Below are 26,830 nucleotides of genomic sequence, written 5' to 3'. Positions count from 1 at the left end.
GTCCCAATTGTTTGCTATACACTAGTGCCCTTCAGACAGTTCAGGCCATTAAGGTTAATTTTGATACAAGAAGTAATTCCTTTTCTTAGGCACAGAAAGAAAGTACAGAAATGTCAAATCAGAAAGGAACTCCTGGTTCGTGGAGCCTAGTACCAAGCTCTTATAGCAGCTCATCAAGTTCTATCTTAAAACCGGGTAGAATTCCTGTCTCATTACCTTTGCATTGGAAATCTGTTCCAGATTGCTCCGCTAGTCAGAGAATTTTAAACTTAACTGGTCACCTTTTTTCAACATTGCTATTGAAGTAGTTCTCTTCCATACAACTGCTCCTTTAGACTTTTTTCCAGAATTATGATTGCGCAGTGTAAATATCCTCTCACCCTTTATTTCATTGATAGAACAAGCCAAACTTAATTTCATCTCTTAGATACAGCCTCTCTTACTTCTTAATGGCTCTCCACTGTTTCCATTTGAATGTATTCTTCTCTGAATCTATGCAGCCAGTATTCCAGGTAAAACCTCCTCAGGACCTTGAATAACATTAGTGCTTTCCTTTCTCTATTAGAAATACTTCAACTAATGCATTTTAAGATTACCATTTGTCTCATACATGGCCTCTACATATCTGCAGTTTAATCACTAGGTGTAGTACTTTCACATGCTTGTCTCAAATTTTGAAAAGATAAGATCCCAATTTCTTCTATAAATTGCTTCTATAAACCTTCAGGCTCTTTTCTTTCCCCACTTCAGTTTTGTGGTGATTTAGTGTTTTCTGTGATTAAACTAGTCCTCCTCTGTTTGGCATCTTCACCAAACAACTGTTTTGTCAAATTCATTAATATAATGGTATATTGGCCTTGAGACTGTTTTTCAAGAACTCCAGCAGGACTTTTTTATTTTTAGCTCAACAGTTCAGTGTCCTTCTGTATTCAGTCTTATGCACAGTAGGTCATAGTTTTATAATATGGCCAAGCAAGTACAACTTGGGCCTGTTATTGAATGCACTAGTCCTGCTCTCAATTTTGTGTTCTTGAACCTACTCATTTGTTCAGGTACTGGCACTTGTCTCACCTCATCATAAACAAATCTGCTGACTTAATTTTCTGCTGCTTTAGTTCCCTAAACCGGATAACCATGAAGTCRGAGCAAACACTAGTATCAGCACAAGGGAAGCAGCAGGAATATGCAGCTGGGGTTGTGGAGCATTACTGTTTTCAGCAGTTGCTCGTAGCTGGATTGGCTTGGCGGTACTGTAAACCTGCACTGTTTCCCTGTTACAGGCATGTTAATAATAGCTTGCTTTTGTGTGAGGTTAAAAATAATCCATTAACAAATATCAAATGACTCAAACTGCAGTATGTTTTCTTTAATGGAGCCACTAGTTATAAAAGCATAGGATAAGCCATGGATGTAATAAATGCTTGTGTCTTCATCTGGGAAGGTTTAGAGGATAGAAACCAATGAAAACCTGAGTTTTGTTGGTAAATTCTTCAATGATTTTAGCTGACTGTGGGAGAAGAACTGGTGCAGAAATAAGTTTATCCAACTTTGTAACTATTTGTGCAGTCTTTCCTCTTTTTCTATCAAGCTACATCAAAATTCTATTTTTGAGTGCAAATTCTGTCATCAGTGAATCTTATAGGATTTTTGATGCAAAACATCTAGCAGATTGTGCTATCACATGCCAGATGCACCCCCCTCCCCCCCCCAATCTGCTTTCTAGGAGCTGTGTTTATTCTTATTTAAACAGAAACAAAGCTTGTTTCTACGTTCCGTGACTTCCTGAGCTCTGGTTAGTTGTATTAAAACTTTTTATAAAGAGTATTTCATTTTTTTCGCCTCTTAACTTTGGCAAGCCTCTATACAGTGCTAGAACCTGCCCAGACTCATAAGAAGCATTGATTGCAAGGCCTTATTGAGTTGGGTGCTAATGGATGAGTAATAAAGCAACCAACTATTCAACTTAAAATATGGATGGCACGGAGTTCTAAATGAACTCAAAGATTGGTGTTGAATGCTAGAAGCTTCATATAAAAATAGATCTCTACCTTAGAAAGCGGAGTTTGCATATTAACCCCTCCCCCCCACCACCTTTTTTCCCCTAAGTTCTAAAAGTAATTCTGGAAACAGTTGTGCAAGGGCTGCTAAACTGTTTTGTGTTAGTTCTGTAGGCACCTTCCAATTGCAACTAATGGGATGTGGAAAGTGTGCCTGTATTTCAGGTGCTCTTCTTCAGGTCTGTATTATGTATATCAGCTTATGAAAAATCCAATTCCATAAGCTGTTTAAGCTTAAATACTGTGTCATGAAGCAACTGAAGTGGTAGAGGTGTATGGTAATTGCGGGCAGAAGTGGGACAGCTACCTGGAAAGTAATAGTATCCTAGATAACCATAATTAGACTTGCTTAAAAGTCATTGTTTGGAGCATCCAAGGTGCTTGTAGAATTGGACAACAGCTGTGCACGGGTTTTCCATTTTAACAAAAATGCTAATCATCATCCTAAAGTGCTTCAGTTGYGTAAATGGAAGCCTCCTAACTCATATTCACTTAGTACATATTAAAGTTCCCTAAGGACTGAAGTGTGYGTAACAGATTATTCAGAGCCTGAAGAATGTGTCTCCTAGAAATGCTTCACTTTGACAGGACTAATTAGCTCAACACCTAGCTTATTGCTGGATCCCAATGACCTATATATGAGGTTTTCCTCTGGGATGAATCCAGTGCATGTTCCTGGTGTATGTTCTAGTAGATTAGATGCCACAAGTTAAAAGCAAAGATGTTGCTATTGGTACTAGCACAAAGTTTGGTTGTGTTGAGAATAACCTCCTGTCTCTGGAAAAATTTTGCGCACAAAAAAAAGCACTCCCACAAAACATGGGAAATTCAGGTTCAATTTCCCTTCATTCTTTCCCTGGTCTGTGCTTTGTCATGGAGAACAAAAGCTATTATGTGATGCAGTTATTTCCCAGCCTTGCGGTTGAAGTTCTTTTTCTCAAGAAGTAACACAAGACTCTGGCCCGAACAAGGGCAGTAAGAATGAGCATGACTTTTGGGAAGGGCAAGATAAGGGTCCTTCTTTCTGCTCCAAGCAGAAATGCTCAGTAGCACATTGCTAAAATTCCTGTTCTGGATTCCTTTCCTTAAAGTTTAATCATCACAGAATAGTCTACGGAGAATGTCATGCAACAGGGAATGGAGAAAAAGGAAACAAATTATTGCCAGGAACTTCTTTGCTCAATTAGTTAACTTAAATGTGAGCATATCTTAAGGGTCAAACTGCTTTTTTTCCCTCACTGAAAAAAGACTTTGATTTCAAATGCAAACATTCTGCTGACACTTTATCACAAGGGGGCACCAAAGATTTTTCGTACAGACTAGAGCAACCATTTAATGCTTTAAGTTGTTTTTCTTCTTGCCTTAACCCTTACACACTAACTCAATGTTACAAATGTAAAATGTTTTGAATAGCTTAAAGCAAGGGTGGCCATAATTCCTGCCCCCAAGAGCTGCATACCAGAATCTTCAAATAGCCAAGAGAAGAGTGGCATCCTGGGAAGCAGTTCAGATGATATTACTTCTCCAGGCCTCCTTTGCAGGGTGAAGCTGTGCTGGGCACCCAGCCAGGTCCTACAGCAACCTAGCAAGTTTGGTCTGAACAGTCCCTGCTGGTTCGGTTCCTCTCTCAGCCATGGCTTTTGATTATCCAGGAGTCTTATGTCATCCTGGTGCTGGTCCTAGTAGCAAAACATAGTCCTTTCATGGAAGTATCACAGTTGAAATATCTGAGAATTGGTAGTGTTTCAAGACCTGCAGATTCTGAGCTTATTGCAAAAAAATTTGGTTCCCAAATACACAAAATGTATTTGGCAATACAATTCAATACACTTTTACCAAGTATGGGTAATCTACAAGTGCCGTCTCAATCTATCATAAAGTGATCACAAGAAAAATAACTTTTTATTATATGCATGTTGTCCATATTTAATTGATGTTCTGATGGTTTTAGTGAACAAGAGGGAGAGCATTTAAGTTTTTAAACAAAATTGGGAAGGGGACTAAATATTCTCGTGTAAGAGACTTTAACAAAGATCAGAATGGTAACATTTTTTAGTTTTATTCTGTTAGATGAAGACTGGGGTGAGAATTTGGGAATTTAATGTGTTCTTTATTCTTTAGCTAGATATCTCTGGAGTACAGGAGAGGAAACTAGACTAGCTGGGAAACTACACTACTTCAAAAAATAAAAGGGTGTGATTTTTATATGCATTTCTTAAGCATTATTGAACACCTAAGTAGCCCCTTTTAGTTATTCTTATACCATTCTTCACAGCCACTGTGTTGTCACTGCTGTGTTCTGGAAGCTGATCTACATGACATAGCTTTTCCTTCCTCCTGAATTTTGTTCTTTTAGGTGGTGCAGCCTCCCAGTCTGCTTCATTATATAGGTACAAAAGCAACTATGGCAGTAGAACACAGGAAGGTGGGAGGTGCTGTAGCCATCAGTATGGCTGCGCATGTGAATCCACAGGCTGGATGTGTCAGTAATCTCCCATGTGGATAATTCACCTCTCAGCTAGGCATCTTGGGCTTGGGGACTGTTGTTGACATCCATTTGACTGTAACAGCAAAACCTGAAAGACAGGCATGCATTTAGTGCTTGTGGTTGGGTACATTATTGGTATATGTTATTCCTATCCACTGTGGCTTCTTCATATGCCTTTTCGCCCCTTGGTTGGCTAGAACACCTGTTGAGCCAAGATCAATGAACTTGCCCCGGCTTTGGGGAAAACTACAAGCAACATTAAAGTAAGTCACAAAACTTGCTGGTGCAACTAAGAGTAAGAAGCAGTGATGAACAGGTAAAGCTGAAACCTGTATTGCCAAAATGTTTGTATTATGAAACATGACTCCAGTTTATCTACATGAAACGGAGAAGGGAGAGTATTCTTCCAGTGATTATCCAAATAAACACCTGTGTACGGGTCAAGGCTCCCTTGACTCACCTTCCCTCTGACTGTCTCTTTCACTAATGAAAGGTTGCTAATGCCAACAGACAAAAGCTGTATTGCATCTCTTCCTTTACTAACACTTCCTATTTTATTTTTAAGCACTTTTTCTTTTTTTTCTAGATTATTTTCAGAAGTTTTTCCTTTCCTTTCAGAATCCTTTTCTGAGTGCTCATATTTCTTACAACTGCTTCTTCTGGTGTCTGCATTAATTTTATCTTACTGCGATCGAACAGTATTAAATTGTGCTATGTACTAGTACTGTAATATCCCATGCTCAGAGACCATATCACCGCAATAGGTGGCTTCTGCAGTTTTACTAACAAACGGAATAATTTAAAATATTTAAAGATCTCTCTAAGGATCAGTCCATACTTTCTTCACCAGTAATCCTCAGGATCTGACTCCCATTTTGGCAAACTGTTCTGCAGTCAATATTTAAGTAGGTCTCCTAGCACCTGTTTTCCAATTGAGATCACTGCTTTCTGATACCAAAAATAAAATGTATAGGGCAATCATCCAAAGAAAGAATAGTTCTTCACATTTAACTAGGAGCAGATTTTTTTTAAAGGTATTTCATATAGATGGACACTTCATATGATATCTGAGATACAGAATTTCTTTTGACATCTATGGGAATTAGGTTSTAGTTGCCTTTGGAAATCACTCTAGATGCCTTTCTGCCTTTTAAGCTCCTTATGTGCCTTTTAAAAAAAAAAATCTAGAATTTGCTACTTTTTGAATGAGTAATTAATTATAGGGATGTTCATGTTTTCACCATGATCATTGCCAGGAATCAAACACAGCTTAGCACCAAAAAGCACAAGCAYGTGTTTAGATTTAATGAAGCACTGAAAGTTCTGTTGATGGTGGTGATAAACAAATGAAAAATGAAAATGGAAGGAATATGGAAAGAGAAAAATGTGAGAAGAGAATGAGCTACTTCAGCTCCACCAACTGGAGCTGGCAATTTAAACTGGCAATAGAAAATGGGGAGTGAAAGGTTGGGTTTCTCCAAACACACACAAGAAATATTCAATGTAAGTGTGTATTGGTAATTAAGATAAAGAGAAATGACAGCAACAACCCCTAATATATTGTTCATGAGAGAGTACAGTGCATACTTCCTGATGAGATTCATCCAAAATAAAATCTTTGAAGCACACCACAGAGAGAATAAAGACCTAAGAAATATATACCAAAATGTACCAGAGAACAGGAGGAGAGCAAAAGGAATTTTGTTTTCTTATTGACTTATTTCCTCATCTGATCCAAACTTCATTTGTATCTAAGCTGACTTGTAGCTTCCACTTCTTATTTTTAAACAGGTGCATTTGTCAAGTTTCTGTTGTTTGTTCTTCAAATATTATGAGCAACTAGGGAAGTTTAGGAAAATGCTATACACCAAAGATTATTTCTAAACCTAGGAGGAATGGGAGAAAAGCACTGGAACGCTCCTTTGAATATTAATTTACAAGACACTTAAAAGCATATTAAGTAATTTTGTTATGAGGCTAGCATGAATAAATATGATGCAGTGCAATTCTGCTACCTGTTCGGAAGATTTCACTTTATGTTTTATGGACCATCTTGTTATACATCTTTTGTGTGTGTATATGTGTATGCATATATATATATATACACACATATGTATGAAAGTTATGCCTATCTGAAATATTTCATAATCACAATAGAACATGTCCTGATACATGGCACTAATGATGCATTCAAATGTATGCTGTTCAGTGTTAACCTATGCTTTGTTATGTCTTCTTGAATAGAAACTACATGGAGAGCTTCACTTACAAGTGATTAACCAATTTTTCATTAGAATTACATTGTCTATAGTTCACTTAACTTTGTGAGTCTGAAACTTTATATTTTGTTCTTTGCTTCTGTTAAATACGCTTTTAAGGAGTATCAAACTCTTGGTTGAAAAACRTTATCTTGGCTATGATGGTATTCAGCATATCTCTTAGGTCTTTGGAGATACTGTTCTCCCCTTAAAGGGGGGGGGGGAAGCTAATCTGACAGCTAAGAATATTCTGCCAAGATAATTAGAGGTATTTCTGGTAATTCTGGTATTTGGTAATTGGGTGGGCACCCCCATGGGTGGGAATGCACATCTGGAACAAAGGGTACAAAATACCATATTTTTTTCAGCAAATAAACCTTTCTCCTGCCTCTCTGATAACTGATTTGCTGTTTGCTTGTTTTTTGACAGTCCTCAGTTCCTGGACTGTATGCTGTAATCCCTGAGCATGTGAATTTTTTGTTTTTACCTGATCCTGAACTCCACCAGTGGCATGTATGAATTAAAATCATCCTTTTTTTCAAAGCTGAAGAATATAGGTGGAGATACTATATTGTCCTTTGCTGTATGAAAGGGGTTTAGTTTTCTGTATAGTTTTCTGGGAATGGAAAGCTCTTGGTTCATTCTGGGCACTTCTGGAGTACAGCTGATGGATTAGGCCTCCCAAAGGAGCCCTTTGTGTAACTTGCATATATGGTATCTTGTACAGCTTCTGATCTCAGTGGGATTTATGCCAAACTACTGAAATCAGTGCAGTTCTGGAAATATGCAGAAATAGAACCTTTGAGGGAACTTTCATGCTCAAAAAACCTGAAAGTGGCTAAATAATTTAAGCAGTTCTAGGATCAGATGCCCACTAAGTAGCAAGTTTTCAGATCCCAGTTATGGAACATCGAAAATCCACCAAAATCCTCTTAGGGGAGCCTGAATTCCTTCTTTGGACACAGCTTTAGCTAAATATGAGAAAGATGATTTTCTTCTTTGTCCTAGGGTGCCTTCCCCAGCCAAGCGAGACACTAACATTCTGGGAGTAGGTTGTCTTCTGCTTCTCTTAGTATCCTTTCTCTGTCCACACAAGTTATTTGTAAACTTCTCCCTAACTGAAGGAAAGTGTAGCTGCCTTTGGGTTTCTGCTCAGTCAGGGCTCTGGCAGCAGCAGCGAGTGGAAGGAACCCCAGGGAATGGCGTCACCAGGGCTGTAGCCTGCGTTGCTGATGCCTCATAATGGAGCTGTTTATGCCTGCTAGGAAACAGCGCAGGTATCACCTTGACTTGGGCCATGCAAAGCTCCTCTCCTTTTCTTGACTGTAGTGGGAATTTTCCAGTGTAGCTAGGACTTGCTGTCTTTCTTGGGACCAAGCCTCACGGTCCACTCACAGATACAGAATTATTTGATGCATGATACAAATCCATTGCTCATTAGTCACTTGATCTGAGTTTTTTAAAGCAAAATCCTGCGTGGCTGAAAGGCTTAGCTACTTTGGAGGAAAGTACAACATTGTTTTGGGCTAAGAACTGCTTAGGCTGGTTGAGAGAAGAGTGTTTAATCTCCTTTCTTGCTGCTTACTTCACCTTAGCAAATATCCTCAAATTCCTAGGTCACAGACATCTCTTTTGTGATCATATTGTCAGTGTCTCTGATATGTGAGTCTGCTTCAGGGATCTTCACATCAGCAATAGAACAAGTATTTGTTTATGGCTCAGAAAAGCCCTGTTCGTCCCCTGTGTTGTTTGTAGTGCCATAGCAACCCACACTTGCTGTGAGCCACATGAGAGAGCCGGGCTGGGTTGTTTCAGACTGCGAGTGCAGAGCCAGGCCCAGGAATCCTGTAGCTTATATTTCTAGTCCTCAGTTGAGGATTTCGCATTAGAGAATGAGGTTGTAAACTTACAGGGGTGGGTGGCAGGCCTCGTATGTGTGGATCCAGCATGCAGTCGAAGAGGCTTACCACCGGTGAGTAGTGTTCTCCAGACTGGGTAATGGACTGAACCTGTGTCAGAGGCTCTGACCCTCATAGGGATTGTCTCAGGGCACAGAGACAGTGATGCAAAGGAGAAAGATGTTAAACTGTTAGGCTGAAACTTGCCTAGCAAAATTCATCAGGGTGAAGAGAGAACTTTACTCCCTTCAGAGGCATCCCAAAAAAGGAAATCTTTTTATGGAGTGAGATTTGGTTATTTGGGAACACCTCCAATTACATTTCATGGAGTTTTATCATGTGATTCACTGTATTTGCTGTTCATGGCTCCTGAAGTCTCATGCAAATCTGTATTTGCATTAAAAACAGCAAGCTTCTAGTCCTTCATTTTGCAAAGGAAAGCTGACAAGAAGTTAACTGATGCATATGTGAATGTACATGAAATAATCTAGTTAAATAATACTTTCATGATACTGAAACCATTCTTGTATTTTTTTGATCTTTTTATGCACAGATCAAAAATTATTGCATCCTAGAGTTTATTTTATCTCCTCAAACTATTTTTTTTCAGAATATCCAAGAAGGTTGTCATGCCTCATTACTTATTTTGTTTCTGTTCAATAATCATAGCTTAACAAGCTCAATTGTATTGCTTGAATAACATATGACATGTCATTTTTATGTTTCAGAGCCTCCATGTATAACAGAGGATGTGTTTGTRAGTATGCTTTATAAGGCTTGATCATTTATTTTGTCATGCAACTGTAGAGCAAAAAAGCAAAATAAGACATTGGAAGCTGTTGTTTCTCATTTCTTCCTGCTCTCTAAGTATAGAGTGACTGAGCAATTTGTTACAATATTCTCAGACAAATACTGCAGTTAGAAAAAAAAATGAAACAGGAAACTATGGAGACTAAGGACAGAAATGGAAAAAAAGTAAAATAGGATGAAGGAAGGAAAAAATCAACTGGAAGGTTCAACATTATAGGTTTAACAAGCTTCTCCTTACTTTACCTTCACTCATAACTCACAGTGGGATCTCCTTGAAGTTTGTCTTCTCATTTGAAAAGTAGATATGTGTACCTATTACCTCATATCAAATGACACTAAATCTTGCAGGTTAGGTATTCTTTGTCTCTTCCCCATTTTGGACACCTTTGTTGCTGCATGTTTTAAAGTATAAATGCATTGCCATTCCTTTTGGGGCCTCTATATGCTAACATATTGTAAATCATAAACAGAATCCACACTGAGTTCAGGTAGAGATAAACAATATATATAGTAGGTATTTAGCATATAGAAATATGTACATGAAAACATATTTATAGCATTTCTTAACTGCATATTTACATTGCATTAAACCTTGATTCTGCAGGCTGCTTATTGTGACTAGACATGTTGAACTCCAGGTGAATTTTGCTCATGGATATGAAGCTGTCAGACTTCCATGCAGGATCAGGGATTTATATTAACTTTAACTTAGATATTTAAAGACACAATTTATTGTGTAATTTTTAAGGGTGGAGCTGTATTTATCTTTTGGTGGATGTTGGAATGTAAAATGCAAACCTCTCAAAGCTGTCCCACTACTTACTACGCATGTTCAGTTTCTCCTTGGGTGTCTAAATCTATCTGTTTCTGTGCTGGTTCCCTGATGGCAGTCATACAGAGAAAGCTATCAAATATTACAGACAGAGTGTCATTAGAGTTGTTTCCACAAAATATCTAAGAAAGAGTTTTACCATATATTTTTGATAAAATGATTTATAAAATCCTTTCAATRTTTAAAGACTGATAGAAATCAGGCCCAGGATGTACCTATTTGTACATAAGTTGTATGAAGGCAAAACTGCCAACTACTAAGTCATGAAGACTGCAGTTTTTGACCTATTTTTAGTGCATTTTGACCTCCATTTGCAATTGTAAGACAGCTTTTTCCAGTCATAATTTGGACTGTGCAGCAGAAAAGAGAGTATGAGAAGGAATAAAACAAAATGTTCCTGCCACAAAAATCTAGGCTATAGTATTGTATATGAAACACTATAACCTATAATGTGCAAATATGAAAGTGTAACTATGCTTTTTAAAGTGAAAATAAGACTGACCGCAAAAAAAAAAAAGAATCCAAAGAAGTATTCTGTATACAGAAAAATGCAGTAAGTAGCAAAACTTGCATTAATAAGATCATTAATGTTTTACTGATTAATGATCCAGTGTGTTTATATTTCTTGCTGTTATATGGGACTAAAGAGAATTATATCCTTGGCAAATTAAAAACACGTTACTTGCATATTCTTAAACAGCTTATACTTCAGCCATTAATAAATGAATTATTTTAAATAAGTCATTTGAACCAATAGAATATTTACACACTATATATATGGTATAGATGATCATATCTAACCATCTTCAGATTCATCTTTATCAGTTTCAAATCTAATTGTGTGTTACCCAGAACAAATGTAAAGCAGACGGTAGCTTGTTTCTAATTAATTTCTTTGTTAATTGCATTAACACTTGCTGATTTGAGATCTCTGGATCTGATTGATTGCCCAGTGATGTTAGTGGGAGAATTTTCTGTTGACATCAAAATGCTTTGGAGTAGATACTCCAGTAAATTCTCCTGTTTAAGCTGTACTCTAACATCTTTAGGTCTGTAGTGCTACAACCATGCTGGGCCATGGGCTTAATATCCAAATAAAGCATGAGCTTTGCAATGCAGAGAATGTCAGCTCTTTCTAGGAAAGAGCCTGAGCTAACTTGCCTGTCCTGTATCTTAGCAGTAACCACAAGTGCTGAGAAATAAATGTTGGCAGACTAAGGCTGGACAAACGCTGTCAGGGCTGGTTCTGGCCTGCCATACAGTAGCTCACAGTTTCTTCCTTATCTGAGTACAAGCTGGGTCTTAGTTTAAATTTTTTTAGATAGTGTGGAGAGCAGATCAAGATACTGCCTGCCTACAAGTGATACTACTTACACTGTGCATAACCCCTTTTTAAACATTATTCCTCACTTGCACATTTGAATCCTATGAACTTGAGAGAAAAAAAAAAGATTTGTGTCGTAAGACCTTTGCAGATATCAGTAAATAGATTTGACTTAGGTACACTCTCCTTGCTTTGTAAGACAGAAATAGTAGAATATTCTGAAACTGAAACTATTAAAGCCATACAGAACTCTCCATCATGCTGATGACAGATTTCTAAAGGCCAATGAACTAACGTTCTACCTTCTGTTGAATGTGGAGGTTGGTATTGTGGGCAGTAGAAGTAAGATGGGTTTCCATATTTATTGATTTGTCAAGAGCAGAAAAATTCAATTTGTATTTTGCTCATAGTTTTTGAGTCTTGCATGTGGTATTTAAAATGTGGGGGTCATAAAGACACAAAAAACCTGCAAATGCAGTATTGACTTCTGATGAAGTCAGCAGGAAACCTCCCAGCTCCGTGAGACACCAAGTATGGCATATACTGCTTGCTTGGTGAGCTAAACTGTTGACTGGTGAACTCCCTTTTATTTCCGAAACATTCCCCCAAACACCCCCAAGCAGCAGTGTTGGAGCAGAAGCTCTGCTGAACTCTTATATGCCCCTCATTCCCAGATGGGAGAGAGAAAGTTATAATTTGGGGAATCTCTATACTATTTGCTTGTGCACATTTTTTCAAAAGTAAACATGCAGATTTACAGCATTTAGAAGCTGTTTGGTTTATGAAGGCTTTATCTCTACATTTCTTGGCAAAAGATCTGCCTTCATGTGTGTTTTTTACATTGGTAAGAACCTCAGTGCTGTGCAATGGCTAGAAAATAACAAAAGGCAATGGTTATATTCTCAAAAGTGAAAATATCTTTTTTGCAAAAGTTTACATGTCATACCTTATGGGAAAATCATTGTTTCAGGTGATAATGTATTCAAAACATGTTAGCACAGATTAGTATAAGCCTTGCCTTATGGTTTTGTGTCTCCATAGGAAGACTACTTGACCATAGATGATATGCTTGTAGACTACTTTAATGAATTTTTGAGTCTTCCGGTAAGTATCTTACAGAAATCTTTTCCAAAATACAAGAAACACCTCACTAGGACTAGTAGTAAGGTAATCCATTTTAGAATATTTTGTCTTTTGTCACTGGGAAGTTGTAATGGCTTTTACAATATTTCTGTATTTTAATGGTAGCAACTCTTACTCTTCAGTGTCATCATCAGTGTCTGGAAATATAATGCAGTACCTCGACTTCTGGGGTTAGATTTTCTTTTGCTTCATGTAAATTTACGTATTTAACCCATAGTACACCAAAATAATATGGATGGGAAATGAAAAAGACATGTGAATACTCAAATAAAATGTATAATGAGTCCACTTGTATTCCTGTACCACAACATGCTGATATAACAAATGTTGGTCCTTTAACATTCTTCTGGCAATGAATGCAGTGGTGAGTTAACATTTTAGCCCAGGAGCCAAAATACATTTTTCTTCATGTTTTCATGTGAAGGCCTCAAAGGTGGTAGTTCCTCTCCTTTTCCCCTCCCATCTGCACCTGGAAAGATGCAGCCTTACATTGTATCCTGTGTCCTGATCCACTTACAGCTAGATTGCCATACCCAGTGCTCTATATATAGCCAGCTGCCCTGTATTTTGCTCCTTTTCCCTATTAAATACCCTGCCTCCCCTCACCAGTATATGAGCCACATATGCTGTCCTGCTCCCTCAATGTGGCAACTTCACCCAACTTCTCACTACTGTAGGCCCTAACTATCCCTGTCCTCTTCATCCCCACACTTCGCACCCATATTCTGCTGCATGGTGGCACAGCCCCCTGTCTACAGCATCACTCACAGCTCCCATGGGGCCTCCCAGATCTGCCCCTGAACTCCCTCACAGCCTCTCCTCCTCCAAATACGCCACAGCCAAGTATGCTGCACTGTGGGAACATATACGCTGTTTCATCACTTGCCTGGTAGGACTTACCACCAGCGTTGGGAAGGGGCAGAAATTAACTTTCATGACATAGGATATTTCTTGATGCACCTTGGATCTCAGACTGTGGTGTGGCTGCTATTGGAATAAATTCAGTTATGATTCAGGTTTACCACTTGGATCTAGACTTGGAAGTGTTCTCTAAACCACATCACAGATTTGTCTAAAAGTAAATATAATGGGAGTTATGCCTCAGAATGTGAGAATTGGTCCCCTATGCCAATTTTTGATCTTAAAAGAGGATATGGAAGTATTAGAAAAACTATATCAGAATGTGAATTTTGTGCACAGCAATGATACTGACTTCTCCCAGGAGCTCAGTCTTCATATACCCTCCCGTTCCTGCAAGGTTCCTAAGAGTAATTTTTACAGATGGGAGTGTTGTTTTGTGTTTTTCCCTCTTTCTTTCTCTCTCTCTCTCTCTCTCTCTTTTTTTTTTTTTATTGTAGCTGCTTTAGGATGCTTATCTAAATCCAAGCCCAACTACATAGTCTTTAAACCTGGCCATCCTTTTGAGAAAACAGGGCTGTTCTAGGAGGTAGCAAGTTTTACCTTCTATAAGTCAGATTGCTCTTAACACAGGAATACCATCCTCCACCCCTTCCCTCGTTTATTTGGAAAGTATGCTTCAAGTTTTTCCCAAATCATAGTGGATGGAGTGGGAAAGAAGTTTAACCTGCTTATTCTCAGTGTCTCCTTGGATATGCATAGATTTCAGGACATCTATTAGAGGCCAAAATTCTCCTTGGCCTCACAGGGCTCCTAGGCCCGGAGTCCTGGCTCAGTTCAGCAGCTCCAAAACGCAGCAATTGCCCAGGCACTTATGACTGCTCTCAAAGCCCGCAGAAAAGAGTTCACATGGACAGTCCTGAGTAAACACTGTTATATACTGGTAATCTTGGTTAATTTCTAAGATGGCACATGGTGTCTCTTTATATATTTATATATTTTAATGGAAACAGGCTATCTTCTATTGGATATTTTTTATTTGTAATGTTCTCATTATTGATTTTATTTTCTCTTTGATTTTTTTTTTTTTCGCTGAGGATTTATCCTTTCCAGAATTAAGTTCTATTAATACCTTGAGTTCTGTGGTTTGAATATTTTATATTCCCAATTTCCCTCCTCTTCTCAGAACACTTCTATTAAACACTGCATTGAAAATTCCATTGCTTTATTCTTGTTGTGCTTATATGCTGTTGCCTAGAAACAGTATTACCCAGGTGTGTTAGTAGTTAGGCAACAAGTTAAACTGAAAATATTGTGTGACTTGATACAAGTAATCAGTGGTAGCATATGCTTATTTTAAGAGACTGTCTCAGTATTGATTTATAATGCACCACTAGTGTATGGAAAATTATACCACTGGGGACTTTCTATAGCAGCAGAAAAAAAATTTACTTTGATTTACAATATAACTTTTAAGCTATCATGTTATTACAATAGCATTCAGTACAATCTGACATGAATATCTATATACTCCAAAGATGTACATACTCTAATGAAGGATAAATTGTTAGGAAAATATTTCTGAAAGATAAAATAATACCAAAACCAAACCAAACCCAAAACATTAGGACACTTGTTGCCAGTAGTACAGTGATTTGACAGTACCAGAAATCAATTACATGACATACAAGTTACACCTTCCTAAGTAACCAGTTTGAACACCTTCCTGATTAACTAATTTAAAATGAAAGGTTCAAGATAGAAACATTGGTATAGATACATTTCCATTTCTGGCTGGCCGGGGATCCCTAGAATTTGAATCTGTCTTCCATGTATTTAAAACCTTCATATGTTTATCCATGAAAATTCAGTCAGAAATCTCCTTTCAGCCCAGTGTCAGAGGCCTCAGTGAAATATTGCAGTGATGTCAACTTGTTTGTGCTGCACTCTACAAGCTACCTGCTATTTGTTCCACTCCATGCTGCTGTCCTAGCCTTCATTTTCAAACTACCAGTGGACTGGGTCCTCACTGAGACACGCTCTTCCTCTTTGCGACCTACTTGAAGAATCACACTAGGGTCAAAAGAGCTAACTGTACCCTGGCTGAAGTGCATTTGGGAGATGGCATTCTTGGTGGCAAGGCCCTGGCTGTGGGTTTCCCTTGCAGCAGAAAGCTGACCACAACGTTATCAACTGCAGATCTGAAGACCTACTTCTTTTGAAAGTCTTTCCCCTATAAAAGCTCTCAGCTCATAAAAAAAGGACAAGCAATTATTTTATTCCTTTTATTAAATTAAAATTAAACATACTCTCATTTCCTTGCTTAGGAGCACAAGGAGATGTATTAATAGTGCTCCATAGAAGGAAGAGGGAATACACTGTAGGTAGATTGCTTGTTATAATTTGCATGCTAGTAGGAACTGTGGTGGTGGGATTAGAATAAGCATCATGGTACATGGTSTAAGAGGAAGCATTTGGGCCGGTCTGCAGGTAAGGTACTGCAGGTACTTTTCACTTCAGCATGACTCTCCTGAGTAGTCTGTGTTCCAGGATTTGACCCAGGGTAATGATTCTGAAAAAGATTAAAGCATGAGATAAAAAATAAGGTTTGGGCCAACTGGCCTTTCTGAAAATGGAACGGGCCTGAAAGCCTGATGGCGTCAAGAGTAAAATCGGGTCTGAATGCTATGCTATGAATAGCAGATGACAGAAAGGGCTGAAAACGATTCAGCTGCATAGTTCAGACCCTTCTCTGTTTTGAATATGCCTGTGAATTATTCCTTTAGGCACTAACACATGCTCATTAGTTCCCTGTTGGTTTTCCAGGTGTGAGGGGAGAGATTACAGGTGCCATTACAATCTCCCCTCAAAAGGCTTTTGCATCAGTGAGGCCCTACGTGCATGTTATGTTCATAAAGCCTAATCCAGAGCTAAAAATTGCTTGATATTTTTGGCATTCAAGAAAGCAAAAGAAGCTATCCTGACTTATTTCCCTACTGATAGTGCATTTACTGTTGAAAAGCTCTTCTCTTCTAATCAAATTGTGGTGTTTGGTTGTGACTTGTGCCTTACGCATCAACAGAAGGGAAACCCTGGACACGCTGAAGTCGATGGGAGATTTGCCATTGACCTTGTGTAGTCTGAATTTCCCAGGCACTTCCTAGAGCTGCTGAAATTCTTTTCTGGTCTGGATTTTCACTGACATTTATTTATGATATACACATACCCGTCTTAAGGAAGTTTTGGCAAAGCTCCTGGATGAGGTCTCTATTCATTCCCGCCCTTTCAGGGCCTTAACCTAAGAGGCGGCCAAGCTGTGGTCATTCTGTTTCTCTTGGGATCAAACTACATTACTTGGGGTGGGATGTGGGGAGCATATTTACACATTTGTTAAGTATATCTGAAAACTGTTAAGGCAGAGAACAGTGAGATTTATATGTCTGATATCCTGGCAACATGGTGATGGATGCTGTTTTGGTTTCTGTTTTGGGAAGAATGAAAGAAATTTGCCTTCCCTTCAGTAAACTGTATTATTTTAGGTTTCAGAGTTATGTATTCTATTTATTCTTCAGCTGAAACCATATTCAATGTGTATTTGACAGCTAAAAAAATTCTTTGCTGTCAAAAATGTACACACAATTGTTATTTATTTAATATAATTGCTATACCACAGTGTTTGGTTGTGAAACAGTATGAAAATACCTTTTTATTTTTTGCTCCATGATTTTTCTGAAGCCGAGAGGCCTACGCTGAATTAAAAATTTAGAAATACATTGGTTGTATTGGGGTCAAGGGGAGAGTTGCCTGTGAGTGATACAGTTTGCAAAGTCTATGGATTTCCTATTTGTTGATATTCTCAAATCCTTGTTGATCCTATTTATTGTGCTAAATTGATAATGTATGAATCCCAAACTTCAAGGCCAAAGCCTTTGCCCTCCTGCCAAAACTGAATTTATTTTAACCTCTTGAGGTATAATTTGGCTTTGGAATTTTTCTCTCTGTCTTTGAAGGATCAGAAATTGGCCCAGACTAGAGACAGAATGTAGGGAAGAATGCACTGATACTCCCAGTGTTTGGTTAGTGTATTTTACTTATATGTTAAAGTTAAAGCACTTGCCAAATTTGGGGTAAGAAAGGCATTTCCTGCTATATTAGATTGGCAGGGATATTTTTTCTTCTTCCTTTGTAGCATAGGCTATTGTCCTCTCCTTAACACAACTGGGCATCTTCGCTGAAGAGATTCCTTGTTATTGTAATGACCTAAAATACTGGTGGTGCCATAAACCCCTCCCATGATCTTCTTGTGAAACATTATAGGATTTTATGGCACTTGGCTTCTGTGGGAAAGGTTTTAAATTTGCTACAGGGTATTGAGCAGTTTTTTTGTGGCTTGTAATGTGTGGGAATGGTTAGATTTGGTGTTCTGTTCCAAAGTTTTTTACATACTGAGAGGGAAATGGATTGACTGAGCCTCTCTGTCCTGTACTATAACCGTGAAAATGTTTTCTACAAGAAATGAAGATGATTTGTTTTGGTGTTCCCATTTGATTTTTATCATAACATTATCATTTTCATTTTTGTTGTGSGGATGAGTGAAGAAGGTCAGGACATACCTCTTCTTTTATTGCGCCTATAAAAACATTCTGATTTATCATTCTAGTTTTCTTAAGCAAGCAAGTAAAATATGCTTCCCCAGAAAAGTTGTAACTGTTTTCAAATGCTTTCATATGAGACTTCATTGAAATGTTCTGTCTGGTAGGATTTGGGGTTTGTACAGAATCACAGATCACTCAGACTGGAAGGGATTTTGGAAGGTCTGTAGTCCAGCCTCCTGCTGAAAGCACGGTCAACACACAATTCAGCCCAAGCTGCTGATGGCTTTGTCTTGTTGGGTCTTGAAGACCTCCAGCAACAGAGATTCCACAATCTCTCTGGACAGTATGTTCCAATGCTGAATTATCCCCTCAGTGAAAAATTTTCCCTTATATCTATACCTCTCCATTTCAGTGCATGACCATTGTCTCTTGTCCTCCTGCCATGCACTGCTGTGAAGAGTCTGGCTCTACCTTCTCAGTAACCTCCTTGTAAGAACTGGCAGGCTGCTGTTAGCTCCCCACAAAGCTGTCTCTTCTTCAAGCTAAAGAAGCTCTGTTCCCTCTGTCTCTCCTCATGGGCAAGCCCTCCAGTCCCTGACCATCTCAGTGGTCCTCTGCTGAACTTGCTCAAGTTTACCAAGATCCTTCCTGTACTGGGGGCTCAAAACTGGATACAGTATTCCAGATGCAGTCTTACTAGTGTCCAGTAAAGGGGAATAATCACTTCCCTTGATCTACAAGCTACTTTCTGGCTGATGCAGGACAGTATGCATGTGTCTTGGTGTTCCTGGGGACAGGAAACTACACCTTGGATGAATGCAGCTGTTCTGGTAAAATATGTAGTATCCAACAGCTTAATCCTTTTATCTCATCAGTGTATGTTCTTTTGTTCTATTAGTAAATGTGTCCTATAAAAGATTTGTGGTCAGACACCCAAAATAGCAATACAATTTACATTTTAAAAGTTGTCATTGGCATCTGTTTCACTACATTAAAGTTGCCAGATGTTTTCTGTTCAGTTAATTAGAATATGTATTGAAAAACCCAGACCTAGAGTAAGTTACAAGGGATTGAGTAAAAGTAGATATGCGTGATAAATTAATGTTGTCTTTGGTTAGTTTTCAATTTGAATACCATGGAACTAAAATAATCTGGTCATGTCTAGTCAAGTAGCCCTAGATTATGGATTTTGCATGCTTTGTTTACTTTTTTCTGCAAGCAAGACCATTTAAAATCCAGAGAGACTGAAGCACCTTGTTTCTTATTGTATTTTCTTCTGTATCCTTTTGAAAAACATGAAAAATTAAATAATGAAAAATACATTTGGAGGTTATTAAGGTTGCACAGTTAGTCTCTTAAAAGCTGAGAGAAGCCCAAATTAGGTTTGAAAGTAAATGAAATGTACACATAATAAGTTGGGAGGAGATCTGAATGAAGTATAGAGAAATCTGCAGCACGTAAAAGCCTCTTTAAAATGCAKTTCAGTGTATCTAGAGAAAAGGCACTAAAATCTGCAAGGTACCCTGGACAGAATTAATGGCAAAAGGGGCACAAGGTGTCAGAGAACAAAAAACAACACATGATTTTCTAGTGAAATTAGGAAACTAAACAGACTAATGCAATTCAGTGCATGGCGCTGACCAATGACATCCTGATGTCCCAGGCACTAATTATATGCTTAAAGTCCTCACATGCCATGTGCTTTGCCAGGCTGAGCCTCCACGTGAGACACTATGGGACAAATTTGTGAATGTTGCTGCCATGTGTTGCAGCCACATTGTTTGGTTCTGGGCATTGCTCTGCATGACATCGGTCAGCCAGGGGACTTCAAGCAGAAGCAACAAAATAGCTGACACTGCCATGATTACTTTGGACTTACATTGGTGTAAAATAGGGTCAAAATGGCCTATGATGTACTTCGATATATGTAGCATGTATTCAACATATGTAGTATGTATATGAAGTATATCTGTGTTTATATACATATCTAAACATATATATGCTTCTATATACATACCATAATATATGAAAAAATTCAAAACAATGAAAAATACAGTGTCTGATAAAGTAAAATGGTATTATTATTAAGTGCAGGGGAATGAAAATTTTACAAACACCAGGTGGGACCCTCTCTGAAATGAAGCCAAAAAGAGTTTTTTGGCACTGGGTCTGAATATGGCCAGGGTTTCACACTCCTCTTTTATTCATTTCTTTTTAAATACAACATGTCTTCAAGTTTGGTCTACCTCATGTATTATATAGTATCTGAATGAATTGGTGGTGTATAGTAAAACTTATAATAGGCCATGGCTTTTGGTAGGTGCTTGACCTGCAAGTAACAGTAAGAGGAAAAATCTTTCCTACCTATGCTGCAAGACCAAAATGACACATCCATTAAAATAAAGGAATGGGAATCTTCAGAATCATTCTTCTCAAACACATCTTACATTTAAAAAGTCTGCTTCATTATTAATGTTTTCAGGCCTTGATTGTTTGTGGTAGTGAATGGGGGAATAACTGCAGCTCTGAGATCCTGTAAGTAGTCTCCTGCAGAACAGTTACTGAAGTCACTGTGGGTTATGTATTCTAGGCATTTGCTGTATTGGATCTATTATTTGCATGTGAAAAAGAATGGTCTATGTTCTAGAGTGATTTAAATTCTTGGCAGTTAAGCATAGCTGAGACGAATAAGAATGCGTTGGAAAGCTCTACAGTGAAGAGACTGCAGAACAAGAATACAGAAAAATCACTATTTTACTATTGAACACAAACTGCAGAATGGAGGAGAAAGAAGCCTTATGATACCAACTCAGATTCTGCAGGATGCTTCTATACTATAAGAAGTAACTTTCTTAAATGAAAGACTTCCCTTATTACAGTGTTATAAACTCTCTCAACTTCTTTTGTAGACTTTTGTCCAGCCAGTTAAGTTTAATTCTGATTTGGGGGTTTTTGAAGTAGTTAATGATGCCCCCCAACGCCTGGAAAGCCAGCTGAAAAAAATTCTGCATGATCAGAAACCTCCAAACCCCATTTATGATGTTATAAGGAAAGCAAAGAATGATGAGCAGCTTTCCAAAAAGAGCAGCACTTCTCCAGCCTTCAATATTGATCCAAATTACAACACTATGGTAAGCATCTTATAGCCACTGAGTTTATATTTAGATCTTACTGTAGAGATACTGGCAGTAGTTATTGTTGTGTTTGGCTTGTTAGCTTGGGAAAAATGTTAATTTATGTTAGGAAAACATAATGATGGGCCAAATTATGCCCTGCAACGCACATGTGTCTACCAGACAAGTGAATGGAGTTACACATGTACATCCTGTAGCACAGTATTTTGAAGGTTCTATAGGGCAGGATTCAGTTGTGTGGTCTGAATGCTTTTTAATATTAAAAGAAAAAATATTATGACAACAGTTACTTTACTAGTGATCCCTGGAATGTGCAAATTGACTGAAACTAATGCATCTCAGTCTTTCCTTATTAATTAATTTCCTTGTGTGGCTATGAGCTCATCTGTGGTCTGGCAACACATAAGTCTCTCTTCCATTAATTCCCAAAGGGTTTACATGATTAGCATCAATTGAAATGGCCAGAAAAAATAACCTTTGGCAACAAGAAAGCTAAATTAATGAAGAGATGGGTTGGAATTTAGAAAAAAAATTATTTTTTCAGCTTTGTTCAGCCACTATCAATTTTGGTATTCTTGCCTGTTTACTCTCAGGGCTTTCTTCAGCACTGGACTACTCCTGGGAGTCTACCTTTAGACAATAGCTTTGGAAGAGAAAAACAAATTTCTCTGGGATACTTTGTTTATTCCTCTTCTGCTTAATTTGCATTGGTGTGACTGATGTGAGTTCACTTCATTTCATTCAAGGCCAGTCTAAGGTCTTGCTACATTTTAAGAGGAGGCTGCTCTAAATTATGTCATAGCTGGAAAGCTAGTAGAAAATCAGGGAGTTATAACTGACTGTTGCCTTGCTCAGTATAAGCTTAATGATTTTCAGAAAAGAAAACACTGTGTTGAGAGAGGTCGAAAGGCAATGACATTTAGCAAATTGTTCGTAATGGGAGACAAACTATCTGCATATAAACTGGTAGACTAGGTACAGTACAAATGGTACAATAGGACAAGGTTCACACACATTTCTGCCATCTCAAGTGATTATTTTCTCAGAACACTTTGCTTGAGAGCACAAAAATGAAAAGGCTGTTCTTGATTTCTTATCTGTACTCAGGATTTAACTGAAGAAATGTTGTGTGCTTGTGCAAGAGTGGTTAAGATTGCTCTCTGGGATGACCTCACATCATTGCAACTGTGGACAGCCTTTCTTGATAAATTCAAAGCCACCACCTTGCCTTCATTATTTCTTACATCTGTCATGTGGATTGGAGCAAAGGGATCCTGCATTATTTTAGAATATATTTCCTTCTCTAGGACATTTTCCAGAGATGGGAAGCATTATGGCCTTTGTAAGGAACACTACACCTCTATACACTTTCTTTTCCCTTTTGCAGGAAGGGAGATGTTTCTTCATATTTTTGCCTGTTTTATTGAACAGGTAATTGGGATGCCTCATCAACTTCAATTTGGCATCTCAAGGCTAAGCTAGAGCAAAATGGCCTACAAAACACCATGCCAAAAATCAGTACTGCAGTTACATAATGTGAAAGAAGGCAGCTTCACTCATTGTACCTCACTGTTAGTGAACAAGATGAAGAGATCACAGACCAATTGCATGAAGTAGTTCAGTTCAATCAAATGGGATTTGGTCTTTCAGGCTTGGAGTGATGTTGCCTCCTTTGCTTTGACTTTTTTTGTTTCACACTGACTGAAGAGATTGACAGTTGCTTTGAATATTACATTTCTACAGAAAATCAGCTTGAGTGGCCATCATTGGCACATTAGTGATGAAAATGAGCTGTGACCTGACAGTCTTAATATGCCTTCCAAGCTGAAGTGTGAATTTAAACATACCTACATACATGGGATGGTATTTTTCTCGGTGTTTTACTTCCCTTTCAGACCCTTACAAATTTACAAACAAGCAAAAGATCTCTGTGCCTGTGCATGCGCACTTGCAAATTATAGATATGGAAGCAAGTATCTTCTCATCAATAGTCAAAATCATCTCAGGGGGAAAATATATTAAGAAAAAAACTATGCAGGGTTGGGTAGGACCTGTCACTAGTATGGAAAGAAACTGGCTGGCATCCCACATCTTACTTCAGAGAAACCCCAGTTCAGCAAAGCACTTAGGTGTTTAACTTCAATCAAGTGAAGTTAAACACATGCTTAAGCTTAAACACGTGCTAAAAGCTTTGCTGGATTGGGTCCCAGCAAGGCCTAAGGCTGACTGGGTAGGGAAGCTAACCAAGGTAACAAAACCCACCAGATTAAATTTAGCACTTCTTCTCTGGGGAAGAGGAAAGAGTGGAAGTTCTTTCCTGCTAATAGAATATATGATTTTGTGCACCAGCCATGTATAGACAGAGACATGTTATGAATCACTTAGATAAAAAACTGGGCTGTGAGTCAGTAAGTACATAAATATTAAATGCAGACTGATAGGCCAAAATAAAGAGACAATCATCTTCTGTATTTCCAAAAAGCCCATCAGTTACCAAAAGGAGGCACACACTCTGTGGTGGAAGTAATTAAGTCTCCATCTCCGCAAATTACACTGTATGAGTCACAGCCAATATAAGCTTTCCATATTTTGAAATATTTTCTTCTTTCTAAATGAAACCACCCACTTTCTAAGTAATTTAGATTTTTTAATCCCCTACAGATGACCTATGAAGCAGAAATTACCCTCGTCCCTAACGAAATATTAGATCATGGAAGGAAAATTTTAAATGTAATCTACATGAACTGATTGTTTGATACAGCAAGTAGCAAAAATATCAGTATTCCATCCTTGTCCAAACTTCACTTGTATTTGTGGAAAAGTGGAGTTACCACAGTATTTCAAACCATCAATTTTACCTTCACTAGAAGGAAAAATGTATCAAATAAATAGAACAGGTCATCTCCTTAGAATAAAAAATGCACTCTTAAAAAAAAAAAGTAGTGTGGTGTGTGTCAGACTATTTTCTAAGAGAACCAGCTGTGGTTCACTGTGGCCCATATTCAGAAATCATGCCCTCCGTGCAGGACCCTAGGCCTAGTTTTTCCGTTAGCTGGCTCTGTGTAGCTCACTGCTCAACACCTCCCTTTGCCCTCCAGATCACTCTGGAGGCACCCAGGCTGCTGCTTTGACCAGGCTCAGAGACTTAGACCAGCTGAAGGCTTCTGCTGTGGGCCTGATTCCACTCTCACTTAGGTTTCCATTAAAAGAGTTAGCGTGTGCAATGCAATTATGCAATGTTCCAGCATAAAACTGGAAAATGTGATAGCTAATTGGCTTTTTGTTTGTTTGATTTTGTTTTTAATATCCGCAGTTATCCCATTCTGGGAGCATAAGCTAAGTTAAGGCTTCCTTGCTCCTCAAGCTACTGAGGAAAAATATAATAGTGCTTATTTATAAAACGTGATATAGTCAGAAAAATTAACATTTTCCTATTGCAGAAAATTTATGAGCATCTGGCATTCAATTTGCATTTAGAATTGTACAGTAAAGACATGATTCTTGCACGTGTTAGTTTTGAACAAAAATCACCCATGATTTGTTAACATAGTTATACACACATAGGTGAAATCAGATTCAGACCTTCTCAGCTGTTATAGGAAAGTAAATTAACCCAATTGTCCCAGCACGGCTGGAGCTAAACTAGATAACAAAGGTAATATTCATTGTTTATTTGTTTTTCTGAGACAGTGCTTCTATAGGAGAGGGATGGAGAGAATCAGTTACATGAAATACAGAAAATACAAGAAAATCAAGAATTATGCAAATCTTTGGCATTCCTTTTTAACAGCGTCTTCATCGAGAACAAGCAATTCAGTGGATTAAGAAAGAAAGACTTCCAGCATTTCTAGAAAGTGACTGTTACTTTGAATACAGGTATTGCAATCTTTTATGCTGTCTCTCAGTTTTAAACTTTTCAGTTTATCTCCTCTGCCTAATTCATCCTGCCAGTGACCTTAAGATATTTTCTCATGCCTCTTGTCCTGTTTAATTTTAGCATTTTAGTGACCTGGATAAATTAAAATCAGTGACTTTTTTCACTTTTCATTCTGTAATTTTCCTTGACCATGAATTACATACTATATTACAGCACTACAGAGTAAAAGTTGTGTTTTATCTATTTCTGAATCTCTGTTCCACAGAGGTACCATGGTGCTTGTGTCTCCCTAATCAATATGTAGACCATATAAGTGAAAGATATAAATCTATGACATCTAGAAGAGACAGTCAGTCTTTTTTATTCTAATTATTGTTTTGTRTATTTAGGCCTACTGTCAGACTTCCTTTTGCAAGGTTGTCTGCCGAATGCCATGGCATAGTTGCATGATTTTCATTTTCACTGCAAGATGTTCGGGAGGTTTAGTCTGCTTTTTGGAAGGATTTGCCTCTACATCCCTTAAGGCTGTGTCTAGATACTGAAAATTGTAGTGTATCTTAGGAGTCCTAAAGTGCAAATAAGCCAGCAGTATGGTTCACAAAACTCAATGACAGACTAGCTATTGGGGCACTGAGTGCTGCATGAAAGATTTCAAAACATTTTTAAAGTTCAATATCCTGAATACTGCACTTAAGTTCAAGGAGAAAACTGTGCAAAGAAGAAGAAAACCATGAGAGAGTGCTCCATTTTCCCTTTTGTATCATCTGCTTTATGATACAGGTATCTGAGCCTCATGAAACGCTAACAAATTTGATCTGCTATAGCAAACTATTTTCTTAAACAAGAAAGAGTTACATAAAACTAACTTCAAGCTTGTACTTAATTTCCATTGACATCAGTGTTTTAAGTTGCTTTCCTGGATGAGGATCAAGATAAGCTGAGATGATGAAAAGGGAACTTGTGTTTAAAGAACAGATAAAGCTATCCCAACCCTACAATGAAATCCCATTGCTCTCAACCAGTGGGGCTACAGCATAAGCTTCTTTTTCCCTTCACCTGTGCCTTGGTTATATACTACTCTCTACTTAACCTAGTTAATTCTGCCACCGTTCTTGAGCTCAGAGCATCCTCATTATTGCCATGTGGTTCTAACTATGCCTGATCTGGACTTTGCAAGGTTCACAGTAACACTTACAAGGTAGCACTGGAGTGAAGTTCTCATACAGCAGAACAGGATAGTGCCAGGTGTTTTGTTATCAGCAATCAGATTTTAAAAGTTCAATTAGTATGATCACTGCTATGGCACTGTTGCTGGAATATTGCTTGTATCAGGAGCAGGAAATGCAGTGTCTGGTACTGATACGGGGCTCTGCAAACTGGAAAATGGTTCCATTTTAGCAATCAAAATGTTCAAGGGTTTCTTGGCAGGGTTTGGAACTGCATGGATATATGCAAGATCATCCTGACAGAAACCAGTTTTGCTGGTAAAGCTTTATAATGCAAAGCAGGTCACCATCTGTAAACTTGGTGGACTGTGGAATRGCAGTGCTGGTGTT

The 26,830-nt window shown here is 38.1% G+C and overlaps 1 protein-coding gene across 1 annotated transcript in view; it reads left to right on the top strand.

Annotated features, from left to right (window-relative positions):
* Positions 1-12,200: 12,200 nt before the first annotated feature.
* Positions 12,201-26,830, top strand: part of RGS22 (regulator of G protein signaling 22) — a 57,702-nt gene continuing 43,072 nt past the window's right edge. The window contains exons 1-4 of the mRNA XM_026082797.1: positions 12,201-12,221; positions 12,709-12,771; positions 21,173-21,394; positions 25,188-25,273. Of these exons, the coding sequence (XP_025938582.1) occupies positions 12,201-12,221; positions 12,709-12,771; positions 21,173-21,394; positions 25,188-25,273 (392 nt within the window). The remainder of the gene's footprint in view (positions 12,222-12,708; positions 12,772-21,172; positions 21,395-25,187; positions 25,274-26,830) is intronic.

Source organism: Apteryx rowi, unplaced genomic scaffold, assembly GCF_003343035.1.
Source record: "Apteryx rowi isolate R43461 unplaced genomic scaffold, aptRow1 scaffold_591, whole genome shotgun sequence".
NCBI lineage: Eukaryota > Metazoa > Chordata > Aves > Apterygiformes > Apterygidae > Apteryx > Apteryx rowi.
This window is presented reverse-complemented; position numbering and strand designations above follow the sequence as displayed.